We start from the raw sequence: 22199 nt of genomic DNA, 5'->3' as shown, positions 1-22199 counted from the left end.
ACGAGGTAGAGAAAATGGCATCATTTTGACTTACACAGATGCATGAATGCACGGAAAAGACAGTCAAAAACTATATGGATTTACATTCAGGACATTTTTTAAAAATAAAAATCCATCTATTACTTAGCAACCAGCAAAGCAGACCTTTCAAAAGAGTCCTGATTGGTCTATATTTACTTCACGTCTACTCTGCACATTGCACAAATAAATTCTCATTTAAGTGGTAAGGCAATATTGAAAGCCTTTCCTGCTTAAAAACCCCAAGTGGGAGATTTAAAGGTGTGACTCTTCTCACTGTTACTAGTGAGTCCCAGAGGTAGTTAGAGGGCTATATGGGGTAACTGAGCCTTAGGGAGAAACCTGATACAAGTAATAATATTACAGGTCATGTTTGGCCTTTTAAACATTATCCGTATGATCAGTGAGCTACCATATAACATTTTTTACGGTAACAATAGGTTTGCTGAGATATGATTTTAATGTTCATTTTCTAAATATGCATCATGAAACAAGTGTTTTTATACGTAAAGTAAGCAACGCTAAAATAATAGCATATGAAGCATTACTCTTTCTCTATTTCATTTCAACCAAAAAGATATGTTGGTACATGTATCTTACATTCTGTATATCGTCATACAAGAAATATGAATCATACAAGTTCCTGTATGATACTTTTCATCTATCTGCTCTGGTATCATACTATCATTGTGATTGATGTCTACATTATCTTTGAAGCAATTTATTCTAATTATGGCAGGCCATTAAGGTATCATAATAAAAAATGTCATCCACTACATAGGAAATATCAATCATGTAAAAAGACTTTGCAATAGGCACCTATGCGGAGAAGCAGGAAAGGAAAATAACAAAAGTCTTTTGTTATGACAATGACTTTAAAAGGCCTTCTGCGAAGGTAATTGTACACATTACAGAAATGGTTATTTTGATCAAATTGCAGACATTAATCTTCTTTTTCTTCATTGTGGTAAAAAAGATGATTTAAATCCAATCTATAAATCAAAGTGGACAAGTGCCTGTTCCGGCAAGGAAATTATCACAACAAGCTTTTGCACAGAGCTACTCTATTTGTTGACAAAAGAGTTTTTAAGTTCCAGAGAAAAATCGACTGACTAATTCTAGCAACAGCTACAAAGTAATATGATTTCCATATGGTGTATGTTACAATGTTGTCATTTTCTGGGCTTTCTCTGAAATGTGTGATCTCTTTCCATTTCTTTTTTAAATTTTGAGGAAAGGGACAGTCAGCTTATAGAGTGGTCTTTGGTGATTACACATTTGTATACCGTATTGTTAAATATATATACAGTACATGTATTCTGAAGCCCCATCGAACAAGCCACTTCTGAAATGGGCCAGTTTGAAGATAAATACTGTATGTGATGCAGTGTGAGGGGTTTGAGCCCTCTGTGGTTGGTAGATACAGTCGAAAGTCTCCCGGGGGAACTGTCAGGCACCCATCAGGAATAATGACCACAACTGATGGAAAACATTAAACTTTCAGCTGCCATGCTTTATAGTATCCATACACGTGTCCACTTTCATTTAAAATATCGGAGGGAAAAATAAATGCTGCTCATGAATATACACTTTACGGTATCAGAGTAATGTAGTCTTTCAGGATCATCTCGAATTTTCATGGGCATTATGATGATCATCAATAGTTGCTGGTATAGCAACAAGCCAAGAATACTGTTTGCAGTAGCAGAGCACTGTTTGCGGTCTGAAAAAGGTCTGAAAAAAACAGACATGTTTGCAGAACTGTGTGTTCATGTTTACAGTACACAAGTGACCATGAAAACCCTAAACATAAAACTACTGCTAAAAAAATCGTGAATTTATTACAGTAACATGTACCAGTATTATGGAACAACAACACAGAAAATATCAAATTTTCTGAAACCAGAAGGCTCACATAGGGGATTTCAAATGTGTTACTGTATAAATCATTACATCTAACCGCAAACACCTGAACACACTCTACTAACTACCTCTGGGACTTGGGGAGGGGGGGACAGAGTGTCATGAATGTGTATGTTCAGATGGATGGCAATGGTATAATCCTGTCATAACAGGGTAATTTGTACCCTCCATGTGTTCAGGGAAATCGTTCTAATCTGTATGTACACAATTATCCTGGTGGTACCTGGGGACCAGACATATGCTCATGTTTGATTGTGTATCAACCATGCAGTTTTGATAAACTAGGCAACTGCAAGTTTATACATGATGTAAGGTGTTTGTTCATGACTTTCCTAATGATTTATAGCTTTTTGGACATCTTTCTATTTGTACTGTGTAAGTTGTGACCCTAATACTAATACTATATAGAATGCGCTGCTAGTATAATTGTATGCCATCGTAAAAAACACTCTGATACATGTATGACATTTCATCTGTTCTGTACCATGTGTTACAATCAGATTTTTAATCTCTGGACAGATGGAGAATAAAAAAATAACCATGTTTCCAAAAACATATTACTTTTATTTTTATAGCCGGAATAATACTTCTTTTTCATAGAATGTGCCAATGTTTTTTTTGTCACAGCTTTACAGCTATCAAAACATAATAATGAATTTTTTTCAATCAAATTTTGACAAACGAATTTTCTGTACTTTCAGTCGAAATAAATTCCTCCCAATGCAATGTCCCTGGCATAAAATACGTTGGCAAAATTACTTTTCACTTCAATTATCATTTTACATTATGATCTATTCCTTCAATGAATTGGATTAATCTGCTATACAAAATTGTAGCAATAAAAATGTGCATCTCTATTGTATCTTTTTTATTGTTAGAAGCTTGTATGCAAAAGATATCCAAAAGATATTGTATATATACACATAGATGGATATATTCATATTAACACTCCTTCTAAAAATACAGAAATACAATAACATTATGCTATGGCCAAGAACAATTTTTAAATGCGTAACATATAATGTGCACAATAATATGGTCTCAGGTGCCATAATAATTAGAGTACTTGTATGCAATCCCTGTGGATATTACTCTGCCACCTGGGTTATCACCATAGGACAGGTAACAGGTAGGACTCATACATAAACATCAGGGCATGTTAACCTACTCTGTATCATACTGGCTTTGTTCACGGGTGAAAAATGTTTGAAGTCGCTTGACCAACTCATTCTTTCAGAACTACAAAGTACAACGTACATATTGATTTACCATTAGAAATCACTACTATAAAGTATAGACAAACAACATGTGTGTTGGAAGAAAGGCAGTAAACATGAAAGCTCTATTTTGTGTACAAGGTCTCAGGTGTGTGAACGTTACCCTTAATGACATTCGCAGCATAGGCCCTGTGAAGATTACATAAATACGAGTGTAAAGGGGACTAAATATAGGTTTCTATAAAGTTAAAGAGAGAAACATCAGTGTGATCTGGAAGAATTAGCTGGTAATGTGGGATTTGGCAAGTCTCTGTCAGTTAAATCTTTGAAAGCATTTCAAACACACTTTATACATGTATGGTGGTTAAAAGTTGTTAAAATGCCACTGATTTGCAAAGAAAACTATGTACACTGTTGGATTATCTTTTGAGGACCACTTTATATAGTTGTACCACAGAATTTTCTACCAACTGTATTTAGAAGAACTAGAATTCCGAGACCTCATACCTCCATGAAATATGATCTTGATATGTAAATGTAAATTTCTTCTTTAATTGTTCAAATGACCTCTTCATTAACATGATATATGCATCGTGATGTATGTTAACTTTTGATTAACTTACAGATGTCCCAAGTATGACATTCTCATCATTCACCATTACGAAATCATAGAATTTTCACATTAATTATGCAAATTAGGTCATCATTTGCATAATTAGTATCTGTTGAAGTTCCGCCTGCCATAGGTTACATAGTATAATGTAAAACACTGTAATTGTAGAATTTCCTCATTAATTATGCAAATAAAGTCCTCATTTGCATAATTTACATTTAATTATGTACATCTCTCTCTCAGCTACCTACACACCAAAAATAATGAAAATATGTTGTTCCTGTCTGGACTTATTGGCTTTTAAACATTTCGCCAGAAAGTGCCCTGCAGTTCCAGAACAAGCCGCTAGGGGGCCCAAACTCATATGACTTCTTCCCAAGCACGAGAGCTACCTTCCATCAAAATTTCATGACCCTAGCATGTCCAGATCGCGAGATATCAAAACCGGAAGTTGCGCTGCAGTACCAAGGGAAGCCACTAGGGGGACAAAAATCTCATCATTTCCAGTTTTCGTCACACCCTACCAACACACCAAGTATGAAACCAATCCATCCAGGCGTTCTTGAGTTATCTTGTTGACCAACAGACAGACGGAAGGACGGACAGACGGACGGACGGACAGATAAACGCAACTGAAAATATAACCTCCATGACACATTTCATGGAGGTAATTACACGTATAGATGGGAATGCTAGCATATACATGTAGGGCTGTGTTTAGGTATAGGTACTAAACAAGCTTCCGAGGTCAAGTATTTCCAGTGTCATGCCAATATATAGTTTTCATCAGTTTGTGGGCAAAAATGGACACAAATACATATAACTTTGCCAACTGTCTGAAAACATATAATACCACATATTGTCACACTGACGAAAATAGTTGATATGATACGTCCAATACAGTATATACTGAACACACATATCTAGCATTGACACATTGACAAATGGCAATGTCATCTTGTTGGGATGAATGTGTATACAGACAAATTAACCCTCGGTCCTCTGGGCCTCATAACCATTTAAGGTTTCACTCATCAAACACTAGATTGGATCTTGTGATTACATGCATTTATACATTTCTTCCTGATTGTCATACCATTTAGACTCTTTCTGTCTGTAGTACATTTATCGCAGTCAAGTGGACTTGTGTCTTCTTGCCCTCAAATAATATGCTAACAAGTAATCAGTAATATATTGCAGGTAACAAAAGATTCCTGGCTTACCAGTACTACATGTGTGTATCTGTACCTTAGAAATATATCTGCACATAATTTTGACAAAAAAGGCAAACATGCAGTTTCAGCCTTTCTTGTTTTAAACTTCTGTAAAAGTTAGCATATACATGTACTAGTACTATATAGCCACATACTTTGACCTACATTCAGTCAAACCTTCCCAAACAAGCTGATCAAATGATCGTCAATCACGGGATGAAAATCATCTCTGCCTTTCCAGCTAAATGAAGAAATGATGAATTTCTGTACCACATCACCTGCTCTCTGTACAGAACAGTTCCACTACTAGCACTGCTGGTCATGCAGGGCTCCAAATACTGGGTGCATATTCCACCTTTAGTACGGGTAAAATTGGAGCTGTGCAGGCAATTATTGTCTACCTGCACTGGTCCATGTACTGGGTTTATAGATACAATGTAGGTGTATGTTGATTTTCATTTGTTGTATTGACTGTTACTACCTATGAAGTATAAAAGAAACAATGATAATGCTTTCTGAACAGTTTTTTTAATGCAGGTTTGGGAAAAAAATATTTCGAGTCCTGTCATGGCAGAAAGCATGTGATATAGTAGCCAGCCACCACTGTGGAAAATTGACACAAGGCTGTGTCCATACATGGTCAGATTGAGACCACGCTTGGCTGGCAAAGTGAGGGAAACTGCCCGTTAATGAATATATTATCACTTTTTGAGGGTGTCCAGGGTACTCTACTGTAACAGGAGGAAATGGATTGGTTCTGTTTCATTGATGCAGTCATTCTAAAGCTGATTTTGATTGTTCATCGCAAAACCGATTGATGCAGAGAAATCATCGAAACTTTTCCTATAAACTGATACCACTGTGCCAGTAGCTTATTGTTGTCATATCAATAAGATATGCAGTCAACATAACTAAGAATTTTATCAAATCATATAAGACTGTTAAGATTGTTACCTTAATTTCATTTTTATGAATCCATATCTGTCTTTCTGTGATATGATTGAATGCGGTCAATATGACTAGAATGTCTCCTTTGAGAGTTGTTGGTGATGACAATCATACCTGCCCCTCCCTACCAGACACATGTAATCAGTACAACTGTCAGGACAGTTTGATTGACAGGTGAGTGGGACAACACCTAGGAAAACTTCATCATTGACAATCTTCCACACTTATCCGTTCAAGATGTCTGCAGCAGTTTTCTTCAAGTATCTATCTTTCTGTCATTTGACAGAATTTTTCTGACAAAGATTTTGCCCAATCAATCATCTTTGCTGGACAAAAACTGGTGTGAAAAGATGTGAAAAGATATGTCGTTAAACTCAGCCTAGTCTATCAGCAAAGGCATAATCTAGTTTATTTGATTTGACAAGAAAGCTAATGAAAACATTTAGATAGAAACATTCTTAAATCTAATAGTGTTTTGCCTGGTTTATCAATTTTCATCTCAAAAGAAGGCAATTTCACTAAGAGAATATGTTCCCATACAAATTGATTTTGACCCTGAAACCTAGCTGTGCTTTCACAGGGCCACCTTCACTCATCCTTAAGCAAGGCAATTTGACTGAGAGAATATATGCCACAATATAATCCAACTCCCACTTTCCAAACAAATTGATTTTGCCCCGTAGAGTTCAGCAGACAAAATGGATCAGAAGCAGGCTGTATCAGATCAAGGTGATTGGCTGTACCTCTGGGGGACGTAATATCAATATCTGGGACAAATAAATCGCCCCTGTAGACCCAGATACCACGTCCCCCATAGAAACTAATAAAGTTGATATACGGTTGAAGCATTGTTACGTCCGTGCAGAATGGATTTTACATCCCTATAATGTGAGTCATAAGGGAAGGGCCTTTTCTCTGGTCCTGAGAATGGATGGGAGTGACTTAGAATGTTAATCTCCTAATTATCCATCCCTTCCCTTCCGTGACTTCCTGTCGCTACTCTATATAAAACTGAAACTTTATACAACTGCATGAAATACGTAAGAGACAACTTTCAATTTCTCATAACCCATCAACAAGCTGAATCTTTTGAATTTGGTCCTTTAGAATCTCGACAGATCTAGAGTAAGTAATACACAACCTGAGAATAATCAATAGCACAAAAGGCTGTAAATGAAAACCGTATTTCATCCCAAATCTCTATCAAATCCCTAAGAAAACCATCTGATGGACAAAGACGGATGTAAGAGCCGCCGTGCCTACAGTCATCTAATTTTTATTACCCGGGCTTTCTCCAGGTCATGAAATCCCCACAAGTATTGATCCGACAGGCTGGAGTAATTGTGGGATTGTCCCAAATGTCTGTCCGACCAATCTGAGCAGAGGGCGCAGAAAGCTCCGTCCTCTGTGGTAATTCATCACGATTAACCCACAGATCACTCCTTTAGGCCTTAATCCATACTTTCCTGAACTGTCTTGGACACTGCTTTGTGTGGAATAAAGTGTTAATAAAAAGAGAAGTACTGTCTGATCAAACAAACTGGAAAATAGTACTAAAGGACACCTGATAGCATACATGGATCGATTCATCTACTGAAGGAAAGCCTGAAAGATGAGCTTAATACATTCAGAACATTGACAAAACCTTTCATATAGATCCCGAAACCCTACACCATAGCATACAGTGTTACTATTTCCTCAGTTATAAAATAAAATGGTAGTGCCTCTTTATTGATCACCAATCGTAACTCTTTATTCCCACAGACTTTTCATGCTCTTTTGATAAGCACAATCATTACCTTACCATGAAGTTGTAAAATGTAATACACCGACAAATCCCAGCCTTAGGAGTACATTGATAAAATGATGGGAAAAGAACAGCCAGTGCAGTACTTGATCTTCTGTCAAAACCTAAGCATGATATATGCTTTTCTTTTTGCTATAACAGAACATAAAAGTCAACATTAAAACATGCTATTTACCTTCTATTCACTCACATGTCATGGTTGTTATATTAATTTCATAGTGCACAAAGACCTAGACTGTAGTCCCTTATATCACACAGTTTAATCTCTGGCTGGCTGGCACAGATTGTGGCCATTTAAAGTGGACTATGGTCATGAGAAGGGGAGATAGTAATCATCTCCATACATGGCGGCTATTAATTGTGAGATGGATATCATATATTAGGCAATGCCTTCAGTATTTACTTAAATAGATAGGCATCTAGAACTTGTGTATTAGTGCAGTAAATCCTTGCTCAAAAAAGCTTGCACGTGCTGCTTGAAAATTGTGACAAAAAATTCCTTCTAAATCATAACAAAATCAAAAACAGCACAGCATTTTTACAATTTTATTTTCAGTAGATGATTCTGAGGGATAAGAGTCTGTGTTTCTTTGGATATATGATATATATAGAATGTATTCAATGTTGTCACAATAATTTTACTCATAGGTGTAACATAATGTACAAACCAACCAACATCCACAACAAGTTTCAAATTAATAAAAGTAAATTTCAACTGTTACAACAAGCTGGTCTATAGCATTCAAACAAATGGTGACAGCTTCCAGAAATGTTCTGATTTATACGGCTGGTATTACAGCTAATACTGTATAGTTTTCCTGTGTTCCTGTCCAGTACCACTATGGTATATCTCAGGGAAAGTCCCAGCTGTTAGATAGACAGATTAGCATGATTACACAACATGGGGTATCATACTCTTTAATTATCTCCACTAGTTTCTATCAAATGCCAGCTGTTCATGCATGTCATACGATACAAATGTTCCATGATAATTTGTCTGATCTTATCTGAAAGTCGTTTTATTTGGTACCGTGGTAAAATTTGATAAAAATGAAGTTCAATACTGGTAGACATGCGGCTCAATCTTTTTGGCATTGTTTCATTAAGTCACTGGGAACATGTCCAAAAAGAGGTCGTCATTTAAAGAAGATGATATAAATCTACCATTTTAACCATTCTCTATCATTGTGAAATGCAGTGGTTTTCTTTCACGATTGATTTGTTGGATAACTTTTATGGTAGGAGGAACTAGAATGAACAAATGAGTCATAATGGACATTATTTGTAATGTTAAAGTTGTTATGTTATAGTAGCTGAATTTTTTCAAGGTAGAAACTAGAAAAACACACAAAACTGACTTTGATAACGTTGTTTACAGACATTCTATGGAAAGTGAAGAGAATTGCTGGAAACAGTCCATCTAAAGGGAGGTCCAGAGGAATGTCCCTGTCAGCGAGATCAAATGTCGCTTCTTCCACATCCACAAGTCTGTCTGATGTCTCACATCCTACAGTGAAAGTAATCCTGATTCATCAACAGGAGCCTTTAACTAAAACAGCATGTTTAAAGGGACATTATGTAACATTTTGCGCAAAAAATTGAAATACTAAAACAGTACTTCCTCTTTTCAAATAGCCCAAACGAGGCACACTTAGTTTGTGGTACCACCCCAAAATACCAAAACAATTGTAAACAAAAGCCAATACTGATTTTCTTTTCCCACACAAGCTATGTCATCCCACAACTTAATATAAAAATAACTTAGAGTACTTCACTTAAATAAGTCCAAAACTCACTGTCTTAGAAGTTATCATTCCATCAGGGCATGTCAAACGTGCTGATAAAAAAGTTAGGCTCTGTCATAGCAACTTTTTTGTCTATGTAGTTTGAACTTCCCAAGGACGAATGACTCCCAAGGTCTTGGGTTTACAACCAGAACACAGTGCTAAAGACCTGTGGGGGTATCAAATCAGATTTGTTGTTGACTGAGAATGAATAACTGACACTAAAAATCACCTCAAACAACTCAAGACACTAAACACAGCCAAGTTTAATGGCATTTTACTCCCATTTATGTGGGTCGTAATGGTGTTCATTTTCGACTGGAGGACACTTTAGTGGCGGCATACATCCAGGTACACACGGGCTGACTGGATTGTCTGGAGTAAATCTAATTATCAGGTAATAATAAGATGTACTTCTCATCAGTCTTTGTCTCATCAGTGCAGATGAGGCATTTAATAAAATCTCTGGTGATCAATGTTTCCCGTAATGCTTTAGCCAGACCGCAAGGTGACACCCAAACTTTCATTATAAAACCCAGGACTCATTAAGTCATTGTCACAAAGATTGTATTTCATGTATACAGAGATTTTGTGTCCAGCTTTTCCTATTGTAATTCTTACAGGCTAAAATATTTGCAGTTTTCTTTTTCAGGATTTTGAGATATTAACCCAGGACTCATTCAGTCATTCACGACTCATTGTCACAAAAATTGCACTTCGTGCATACAGAGAATTCGTGTCAGCCCTTCCCTGGTATATTTCTTACAGGCTAAAATATTTGTGGTTTGCTTTTTCAGGATTTTGACGGCAAACCACATTCTGTTTTCTCTGCGCTGCCTGCCCAGCTGTTCAAACTCTGCCACGCAACAATGGATTCGGAAGTGACTCCAGGAGCGCAGAAACACAAAGGCCGGTTATGTTACATTAGAACTTGACTTTCAACAAGACAGGAACCAATGTAACAGAAAGACTGTGATGTGTGTCCATGATTTGGTTAGTTCCTGTTTTTGTAGTCCAACTACTTTTTTTCTAATCAGCTGACTTGCAATTTACTGATTCAATGCATAATAGAACACACATAGTGAAATAGGCTCTATTCAGGTACATGTCTACTAGTACCATGCAATATCTTTCACAAACATCCATGCACTACAAATTTCTACATCACTTGTCCAGATCTGCCAAAATGTAATTAAACTGAAACTTTATTTTCACAGCACATCTTTTTTTCTCTAATACAGATTTTCAGCTGATCTTTTAATGATCAAGAATAACTATGAAAACGCTGACTTAAATCCATAATGATGTGACCATGAAGAATTGGCTTATCCTCTTTTTTTGAGGCTTTTCTGTCCCCTAATCCAGCAAATGATGGGGTGGGACCGCTGTTCGTCTGATCCTGGTTTATACACAATGTGAACAAAAGAGGCAGATGGCTGGATAATACAAGTACTTTCCTTTGGTGTGGCACGGATTACTTCCGCCGATTTGACAAAGCAAAGAGAATTGCTCCGACATCTTTGTGGGAATGCCTTAATCGTGTGGCTTTCCATGCTAAATATTCATGAGAATGTGGAGTATTGTGAGATTGCTAACTGCATTTGTTTAATGGCTTTTTCATGACACTTCACACCCTCATCTGATTAGTCGGGAAAAGGAACACTTTGATTGAACTACTAAATCTTGCGCCTCTCTCCGCATACATATTCAGTACACTTTTTTATGACAGGAATTCTAAATGCATTCTGTAATTTGTACAAAGTGGAATTTTTTGGTCTAACTTGCTCACTCATGCATTTTACAAGGATAGCCACATCATTTCCATGAGAATGTTGCAATTTGTTATTTGTTCAGGGCTGGGCAGAGAATTTTTGCATTAGAATGTTAAGTCTAAAACAGCAAAAAAGTTTACACAAATTCTTCCAGGTAAACACATTTTGAAATTTTTTTCAGTCCTCAAAAGTTGATATGTTCAATTTAGTTTGTTGTCTAGGCTCAGACCTACTTCAGACTGTATGAATACATTACTGAACATTCTCAATATAAAACTGAAGGCGTTTTATGAAGAAAACTGATATACATTATGAGATGTAAGTGTTTGTGTTGGTGTGGCCCGGACTACCTTTTAACAACATTCAGTAGTCTGGAATGTGGTTTAGAGACAAGAAGTCCCCATAGAAGCAAACAGAGGACAACTTGTCTGGAACACAGACAAGTTCACTTGGCAGTTTCTCAATAGTACTCCCATGGATGATGGAGTCTCTCTAACTTCCTTGGCGCTTCCAAAAGGAGCATAATAATCATGCCGCAGAGCTTCTTAGCATGTAATCAATCTAACAAAAATAAGTTAGCAGATATTAGTGTAACATGATTTATCTAAAAACAAAAAAAACACCGTATACAAATGTATACCACGTGTATCACATAAATATAATGGGCCTTTTCATTGGATTTGCACCAAAGTAAATCTTATTCCAACTTGGGGGGTGGGGGGCAGGGTGTTAGCCCCATGCCCTCTCACCCCCACCTGGTAATTTGTTTATGACACGTGTCTGAATCAGGTTAATTGGATTATTACACAGCAAGTACCTGCCTAAAACCTGTGTAATGAGATGTAAATAAAGCGTGCATGTGTGTGAATGGGGTGGCAGAGATCAGTGTACTGTCATACAATCTCACGCCTGGATGGCTCTCAATGGAGAGGACTTCATCAAACTTGGCTAATGTAAACTTGGGGCCACCACTGGTCAACTTGGCAGAGACGTGTGAAAAAAAGTAATGACTCCAACCTTTTAAAATGTTGATTTGTCTCAATGTGGGTTCATGCCACAGTTTTTAGCGCTGGCTCCACATTTGGAGGTAACTTTAGGCAAGGTCATTTATCTCAAGGTCATGTTATCACAAAGCAAGAATTCCATAAAAATCGAGAAGAGAAAAAATTCCAAAACTACAAGAAATGATATCTTTTGCAAAATGTTCCTATCTACCAGCTATCCCCTTTATCACTATTTTATCACATTATTAGTAATAATTCCAATTATTGCGTGTAACCTTGACGAAATGTCAGATCTAGCATAAAGAGGACTTTTCCTAATTGGAATTAGTCCTGATGCCTTCCAGAGCTCCAGCGTAAAGACATGATGATCATCTACAGTAATGAAATTGCCCCGTGTTTCATCTCTGCCAGTCATGATAATCAAGATTGATAATAACACAGTACAGGAGATATCGTTTGTCACAGCCTTGCAAGGAGGAAATTCTTCATATTATCACTGTATCGTGTTAGCCTGGGTATTATCCTGGTTAGTTTTCTATGCATATCAAAAGAGTGATAAAAACTTGTATACTGTATATTCAGCCAAACAAAGAACATTCAGCGATTGGATCATCTTTCAGGAAGGAAGTGAGAGTGGAGAAGTGTCAAGAACCCAACACACTTATTGAGAAAAGTAGGATTGACCCAAACTGTTTGGCAAATTCATAGGACATAACAGGATCATGCCTTGTTTCTGTATCACTCGATGACCAAAGTTACATTACAATACTAGTGCTTTACACTGCTATATATGGTAAGAATTTTTCCTATCATAGAATTTTTGTACCGGTAATGTACACTGTATAGTGCAATTCTCTGATATCTATGTGCTTCTTCATTATCATAACCCATTATACTAAAAGACTACATTTTGACATCTTTTTATCGAGTGGCGTGCCCCCCTCCCTCAGCTGTCTACAACACTAATGTCATTGCCTTGTTTGGTCCTAATAAGGCATGGCAGAAAATGGGTGCACCTGGCAATTCCATTATGGCAGCCTGTAGTCTGACCATTAGGTCCACTTACAGGGAACAAGGTCACAGCAGTAGCGCTACTATGTATACATGTAGTTCTAGTGGATTTCCGAGCCTTTTTGAGAGACAAATCATGGGGTTGGAAACAGTTGTTGCTGGTCATTTGGTTGTTCTTATTTTTTTACCCAAGATTTTTGCCAATTTTTGGTTAAAAAATTCTCGTCATACATCACAATGTTCCTAGAGCTGACGGAAAAACAGGTGCTGGCTAGAGCCCAATGAGCTGGACTACCTCCAAATGTACATCTTACGAGTCATCTTTTTATCTCGCTCTTCTTTGAACTTTTCAGTTATCTGTTGGCAATACTTGAAATATGAATCATGCGAGTGTTACCAACACAGTCACAGAGGGAGGAATGTACATTGTAAGCTACTGGAGGCTTGAAAGGCTCAAGAACTTTATCCGTACTCCCTCGAGAAGGATTTCGACAGTGGGCACATGCATGTTGGTAACTAAGAGAGAATATTGCTATTCCCCTAAAAACCTTTATTCACTCACCGGTTGTGTATTCCTGTGTATGGGTGGCAATGTTTTAGTCATACCTCCTTTTTAGAGGATTTCAAAGAAACTGAACTGCCTGTTGCATAAGCTAAAGCCTTGCTGTCCAGAGGTTTGTCCACTAAATAATGGCGGTGCCTATATTTGTGCACAGCTGGAATGTTTACATCAGACCAGCCTGGCTGAGGACTGACCTCTGTCTGTATTTCTGTCTCCTCTGACCTCTGACACTGCGCTGACACTGGACTGCCCTTACCTAATCATGCCATAAAGCAGCCCAGAAAATGCTTTTTTTCATAGAAGTAGATCTTAGTTCTTTAGTTGTGCTATCTAAAATCATTTCTATGTGTGTTCATGTCTCGAATCCATTAATTCTAAACAATTTCATTACTGATTTCAAGGGGAAGACTTCAGAGGTCAAGTGTTTGGAAACCATCAAAGTTCTGCTTGCAATTGTTGGTCATAAATCTTTCCATGGCCTTACTGTGTTCTGCTTGCAACTGTCAATAGTACTGCCTTACTACAAATGTCAGAGAATATTATATATATAGTTATCTTCACACAATCATGCCCTTGTTGTGTTTACTGCTAGTAGTACTAGTAGTAACAGATAAATCTGGTGAACCCTTTACCTTGTGTTATGGAGGGGAAAGTTCATGGTGTAACATAAGGATGACAGAAGCCTTCTAAAAATAGTTGTAAGCTTAGTCTTACAGTTTTGGACTGCTTGCTTGAGCCATTACACACAATGTTTACAGTCCCATTCCTGTGCAGCTTGTTCAGTATCATGTATACATGTAGTAAGGTCCATGTATTCCCTGTAGCTTGGGTAGAGTATACAGGGAGGTTTCAGCTGACCTGTTCTGAAACATGCAACCTTCAACAGCCCCAGGCACAGGGGACTCAAGTGAAGCAGCTCAAATCTCCCCACACAAACTCCCTGTCATTCCAGACATTCCCTGGGGATGTAACAGTTCTTGGCCTGCTTCTTCAGGTGTGTTTTGTCAGGTAGAACCCCTACCTGCATGTCTTGGTGCACTCTGCCATAACGATGACATCTTTCTTATGTGGGAACTTCTAGCAAAATGTAGACAAAAAACAGTTTGACCAAACATTATCAAAAACTCCTAGCTCCACTTTGCACATCATGTACAAGTGCATTACCAGTTATAACTGTCATTGACCATGAACACAACAGACTACGCAATTACGATAATCATACTACACTTTGAGAAAAGCTACTAGTATTGAAAACTATCCTCATAGTCATATTTTAGGCTGTTACGTTACGATTCTTTATAACCTCTCAAGATTCATTATCACAGATGTCTTGATAAAAGACAACCTTCTTCTAGTTCTACTCCTTCCAATCCTCCTTTATCTCTGTAATAGGATTGAACAGTTTAATAAGTAATGTCCTTGTGAAGATCTAACTACCGTAATTGATCAACGACCCAATAATCACTAAGCCCATTTCTGATGCAAATTAAAGCCGAGGCCATTAATTACAATGTGACAAGCCTTCTTTAGTTAACTTATCAGGTAAACTGAAAGGTCTATAGTCAAGGGTTCTCACAACCTTATCTTCTTTCTCAGCTGACCTCTAGGCCAAAAGGTCATGACTTACTCCTGGAAGAGCCATAAATATTGGAGACAAAGTTGGGTCTTAATAGCTTTACCATGAGACCTCATGCTACACAGAGAGTTGACAATCAATATTAGGGGTTGCTGTGAAACATTAGACACTTGCTATACATAACACACTTTTCCCTGGCTTTGCAGATGTACATTTCCCACGCTTATAATTGGAAAGCTAATTTTGCAGTTACCTGTTGGCCTTAGACTTAGACGCTTTTCTAAATCAGTGAGATGTAAAATAGGTGAAAATCCTGTGTGAAAAGACATACGGTAATTATCTGCAAGGCTCTTTTATTTCCTACAGTACTCCTGCTGCTTACAATGCCTTGAACACGATCATTCAGTCACTCGTGTGAAAAAAATGGCACGCCTGCTTAGCTCCTTAGTTGAGTCTTTTTAGTCAGTCAGAATTTACTAACAACTTGTTCTGGTAGACCAAACTTTCTGTCTGTAAAACAGAGATAAAGAATGGCGACAGCTATGGGTAGTAACAACCTATGGTTACCAATTTCACAGTAGGCTTTGTGGCACCACAAAGCCTTTTCAAAACCCGCAACACCCAGAAATAAAGAAGTTGGCTTGTTAAACTGATGGTGTGTAAAGTCTTTCTCAAGCCTGAACGCTTCACAAGGCGTATTTTTACATTGTTAGATTTCAACAAATTCGTATAATATGACTACTTTACCAAAGTGTTAACATGTCACCTCCTAATATCTGTTTGTAAAAACAACTGTGAATAGAAAATGTGGGAGGAAGCCAGTTGACAGAAAGCCTGTGTGGTTTCCGTAGTTACAGTGGATCGGTGCAGCCATGTGGCACATCCCTGCGGGCACAGTGTTTCACAACCTGCACCTATTGTCCCTACCTGTCCCATCTCACTGTGGTTAGTCTGGCAGAAAAAAGCGCCATTCCCCAGAGATATGGCAGGATAAAGAACCCTATAATCACTGGTTCTACATGACTGATCTACAGCCATGCAACGGATGGATATGTCCCAGTCTTTAATGGAGTAACTCCACAATAGTAAACTGAACTTTTTCTCCCAATATATTACTAGTAGTTTGCTCTACATTGTCAATACATGTCAAAGTAACATAGTACACAATGTACTATACATTGTTAATCAAGTACTTCATATTATCATATAAAAGAGGAAATGTTATTTGTAATACAGCTTTGTTGATACTGTTCTAAAAAAATTCATTTGGGTACTTCGGTGTAAGAGTAATAAGTTCTCCAAAGTGCTACCTTGAGTTTTTTCCATATATGGATAAAAATTGTTGAAGAATATGACATAAGCAAGTTAGTGTAACACACTATGACATACAGCGACAATTAATCATATCCGTAACAAGTTATACTGCAAGCAAGAGAAACTGTGTCTTGCCTTTCGGTCCATTCAAATCGTGACTAGTCCGGAACTATCAGGATACGCAATCATCTGTATCAAAGTTACCTCAAGTCAACCACAACAACAACAGCCAAATGTAACGTTACTTCCATAGCCTGAGGGTTGTGTGTGTGTGTGTGTTGTCATTCATAGCCTGCTTTCAGCAAAGTGTATAGTTTACAGTCTGGTACAAATGGTATTCAGTTACATAGAAATACTTATTGTTGTGGATACGTACATGTAGTCTTTGACAGCCTGTATGTATATCAAGCAGTTTTGGCAAGCCCCAAGTAAATAAGGTCATGTCCTTAGAAAGAAAAGTATGTTACAGACAGTATATGACTGGGGCAGGAATTCACAGTAGTGACAGTACTCCTTATAAGTAAGTTGTCACTACACAAGACCCTGGAATAAACTGTTTTCTTTTGATGTTTATCCTCCTCTGGAATCTTAGATATCCAGAACCCATGTGGGGTCTTGCTCGCTGGTTACACATCTTTACACTAGTCACACTACAAACAAAATTTCAAGTGTGTACCACTGTGTGTAGACTTGAGATAGTATCTTGTTCTTTTCAACTGTCTGCTTTCTGTCCTCTCTGACACGTCTGACTTGTTTGACCTTCAGTTTTAGACAAACTACAGACAGAGTTTATATTGACGTCAGACAGAAAATGTGACGTGAAGGTAGAAAAATTTTATGTAGCGCCTAACTGTGACCCCTTAGGGTAAAAGTGTGGGATATGGTCTGTCTATTGTCTGACTCAGGCATAATTGGATTCAAGCAATTAGCATACAATTGTATTGATTGTGTAACACATCACTTTAATGGGCTATACAGGACAATACCTTGGTATGCCCCCCAGGTCTAAAACATGTACAGGGAAAAAATCTACATTTTGTCGGAAACATGTAAAAGAGGAGGCAAATGAATGTATGCTTTGATTTGACTTTAATTAGACAGCTAACAAAAACACAAGCTGCTATACAGTATATCGTTATTTGGCCTTGTATTACCAAGGAGATTTGACATCTAGAAAATGATTTTTAACCTCCTTAGTGCTTGGTATTATTGTGAACTTGTATTTTTTTTTCCAATGGAAAAGAATGAGGAATGGAAAAAGAATAGACCAATTATCTGGTGGTGTCATGGGGGTCTAACACACACTGGGAAAACCCTGACATGTAAGACATCCTTGAAAACATTGGCTGAGATCTTTTATTGGATTCCTTGGGACACAGGGGAGGCTAAGGTGGTTTGGATGGAGCCAAGAGTGGAAAATTAGTCCCTATGGTAAAATAATGACATTCAGCCTGCCAATGATGTATAGGGTCCTGAGTATACCTATAGAATAGTAAAGACTCAGGTATAATTATGATCCATAGCAATACAGAAAAACGTAATGGTACAACGTATGCAGAGAGCTTTTGTAAAGGTGGAACAACATGATAATGATGATTCATGACTGCATCATATGTACAAACATATTACACAATGTGACATATACAAACAATGGTATCTGGTGTAGCCAACTTGCTTTTATACTATAGCAAAGGAAGTACGGCAATCAGTCCCACACAAACACAGGTGTGGCTGTAACCTGACTCCCCTGTTTCCTGTAGTAAAGGTGGGGAGGATTACCTTTTATAGGCACTGCCGTAGGCCTCCTGCGTTGTGTGGATTACCTGACCTGAACGTTCAAGTTTTCTACTGAACAAAGCAGAGGAAATGTCTCCATCCAGCTGATGCAACAAACCAAGAAGCTTCCAACAAACCTTGTCCTTGACAAACAAGCCCTGGTCTTATTATCATAAGACACATATGTGTGTGACTACCATTTTTCCTTTCTTTTCACTTCTAAACTTTTATATGATCTTCTTCTTTTCTACATACCACTCAGGATAAAAGAAGAGGAAAATTGTCAGTGTTTCATCCTTCTACTTGGATTGAACACATGGCCTCTAGTCTACCGCACACAGTGCCAATTATAGCCCATAGCAGGATCCTGTGCCAAATAACGGGATAGGTAATAATATTAGGGGTTTATGAGGAAGCCAATCGATTGAAAGCCATGATGGTGGCTACAGTGCATTGTGTGTTAATGGCTATGAATGATCCAATGATATAACATGATGGTAGGATTCGCCGCATAAAACTCGTCTCAGCATATAAAATCCCTCTTCTCCTTTTCGGTCGGCTCATCAAATCGGTTACAGTTAGTAACACTACAACTCACAAGTCAGCAGCTGGCAAAATGTGCTAATTTCCAAGCAGACGTTGGGGCAGAAAATCTTGAACGTCAGCTGGCTACAGAGCTCTTCTGACCGCCAGAGACCAGACAGTTAGAAAATCTCACACCCCAACATCTGCTTGGAGATTACAAACATTATGAAACATAGTACTACTACAGTACTAGACAGGAAATGAATTTTTTTCTTGGAAATTTCTTTGATGTCATACTGTCAAGATTATTTTCCCAGAAGTAATCCATTGTTCCTAACAGATACTTCCTTCATCAAGAATTCTTGGTCAGCCCTGCCCTTCACCAAGCTAGTGCACTGACCGCTCAAGACATTTACTCTTCTTCCTTATAAGGAGAGGACAAATCTTGGGCTGTGTGAGGAGTGGATCACATATTCAACAGTGTGGAAATGTGTTTACTTTGAGGGGGGAGGGCAGCCTTACATCTGCCAACATTCCTTCAAAGACCTACTATTTACTTCTTCACAGGTCTCAAACAGCTAGAAACTCAATCCAAATGTCTTACTGGCCATAACCTAAGGTCAATCTTATTTGTACATACATGTTATACATCATACAAATATTTTTCCTTATGTACAGTACAGTTATACCATTGTGTTGTGACCCCTTTTGACTTTTCAGACAAGGACAATAGGGTTTTACGATGTGTTATCTCGCTATCTTTGACCTTTACGTGATCTCCGCCTTCTGTTATTTGAACGAGGGTGTTCCTTTTATGGCGTTCCCCTTCCCCAAAGGAAACGCACAAGTCAAATAAGCCATGTGCAACGTTTCCTGTGGAGGACTGAGGAAGGTTTGTCAGTTCCAACGACTTCCAGTCATAACAGAACACTTTATTCTTGGCAGTCGACCATTTCTGTTGTGGGACTCTGTAACTCTATACAACAGACATCAGATGTTACATCAATAGAACAATTCTATCACAATAAAAGAATAGTAATATATTTATAAATCAAGTTGGTTTCATGTGGCATAATTGTGATGGATGAACAGTGTTATGCATAACACAGTACCTTTAAAAAGACATATAAAACCATTGCTTTGGATGACACACTGGTAATTTAGTTTATGGTGGATCAGAATATAGAGAATTGTTTTGGATATCAGTAAGCCCAGGTGTTCTGTAGCTATGAATGTAATCCCCAAAACAACCTCCCAAGGGGTCATGTGTGACACACAGCCCAGTTTTGGGGCAGGGCACAATCCTTTCTTTAAATAGAGCCAGTCTACAGGGTCCCCCTATTGGGAATATGATAGGCCCAACTGGAATGTTTATCTAATGTTTCAAGAGTACAGACACACCCTAAAATAGCCTCCAACTTAAGTTTGAAAGACTTCATAAAAAAGAGGGTGAGGTCAGAAACAGTTATGACTAATTCTTTGCATAAGAAGTTTTCTCTGATTTCGCATCTTTTGTTGAAAATGTGATTCACGATTCGTGTCAACAAATGAACTCTTCAAACAAGCTGACAAAATCCCCAAATTCCCTAAATGAATTAATTATTGTAAAAGATATTAAGCCTTGAACAATAACGGTAGCATAGCACAATAGCATCATATATTTCTTCACAATGAAATAATTTGTGCCTGTAAAGGGGGCAAATGTTTAGAAAAAAAATGCTTCTTTATGGAGATGTCTTTAGAGAGTTTACAGTATCCTGTATCAACTACAATCGGTGCCAACACATTACAACTGACTCAGGAAAGGATATAAAATTGCTTACAGAGGCAGTTCTACCTCAGTCTTTAATTTGGTCCAGCTCTCTCATTACACAACCATGCTGGTGGAAACTGTTGTTGTTGAAATTGACATCGTTTTTAAATGGCATGTTACTAGAAAAGTTGTCTGCAATTACTTGACTATTAATTCTAGTGGGTTTGGACCAGGACAAAAGTGGACATGTGAGATTTTAAAAGCCTGGATATCAGTTTTCTCCCCCAGGAAACAGTCCAAACCTTGTGTTCACACTCAAGCTGAGTGAATACACTGAGAACAGCCGTACAAAGTTGACCTTGCATACCCCAAATATTAGATTAGCCATTTTCGGCCCCCCTCCCCAACCTCCCAACTTTCTTGAAAACTCTTTTAGTGTGTGATGGAAATCGTGTATCCTTTGTTCTTTTATATGGGGACCCGCTGGGGAAGGTGTCTGCCCATTTTCTGCTCATTTTTTACAACAAATGGGCACAAAATCACCCCATATGTAGCCTGGTTTGTATTCATGAGTGAAGGGCTCTTTGATGGAGCTCTGAGGGGACCGTAGGGAAAATTTCCCCAACCCCCTGCAACTTTACAATCTCCATGACAATACCCACTCAATGGGAAAAATGCAAAGGTCCTGTTTAAAAAAAAAAGATGATTTCGCAAGGAAATAAAAATAATACGCTGTCCTTGGTCCGATCGAAAGATTTAGTCCGAAGATGGACCATATCTCGAATCTCGTTCCGCTTTGCTGCTTGCGTAAAACAAGTTCCGAGCGAGTTTTTGGTAGCAGAACTTTCACCTAAGGCTGTTTTACAAACTACTTTACCGGTTACAAAACACTAAAATGGGACTGGAGTAGAGGGAAATGAACTGATGTGTATAGAAACAACGAAATTCCGCGTTTGAAAGAGGAATTCCGTCCCCCCAAAGTACTTAGAAAATAGCTTGGGCCTAAGTAAACTAACGGCGGTACTTACACATTTTCGGTGACTCGAAGGGGGTCCGACTCGCCCGCAGTTATCTGGTGCTGCGCCACGGAAAATCCGAAATAAGAGTTTCGACGGCCCTGTTTGACCAGAGGTATCCTCGTTTCATAGTTGAAGCCTAACGTCAGGGGTAAAATCCACAGAAACACGCAGAAAAGTGAGGGTAAAGTGGACCCCATCCTTCCCATGTTGGCCCGGCTGGCAAAAATAACTGGACTAATTTCCAACTCTCGTCAGACTCTCGCTAGCGGGACCCTAATCCTCGCGAGACTTGGTGGCTTTCAGGCGGTGACCAAATGTTTATAAATATTCATATATCATCTCTTGATAATAGGACAGATATTG

General features: G+C 38.1%; 1 protein-coding gene across 4 annotated transcripts in view; it reads right to left on the bottom strand.

Annotated features, from left to right (window-relative positions):
• The window catches only part of LOC109478753 (integrin alpha-6-like), a 57619-nt gene extending 35536 nt beyond the window's left edge, over positions 1-22083 (bottom strand). For all 4 annotated transcript variants that reach the window (XM_019780490.1, XM_019780492.1, XM_019780489.1 and 1 more), the window contains exon 1: positions 21846-22083. In XM_019780490.1, coding sequence (XP_019636049.1) covers positions 21846-22042 — 197 coding nt within the window. In that variant the 5' untranslated portion in view covers positions 22043-22083. The remainder of the gene's footprint in view (positions 1-21845) is intronic.
• Positions 22084-22199: the final 116 nt, after the last annotated feature.

Source organism: Branchiostoma belcheri, unplaced genomic scaffold (genome assembly GCF_001625305.1).
Source record: "Branchiostoma belcheri isolate BF01 breed outbred unplaced genomic scaffold, Haploidv18h27 scaffold45, whole genome shotgun sequence".
In the NCBI taxonomy this organism is placed as follows: domain Eukaryota; kingdom Metazoa; phylum Chordata; class Leptocardii; order Amphioxiformes; family Branchiostomatidae; genus Branchiostoma; species Branchiostoma belcheri.
This window is presented reverse-complemented; position numbering and strand designations above follow the sequence as displayed.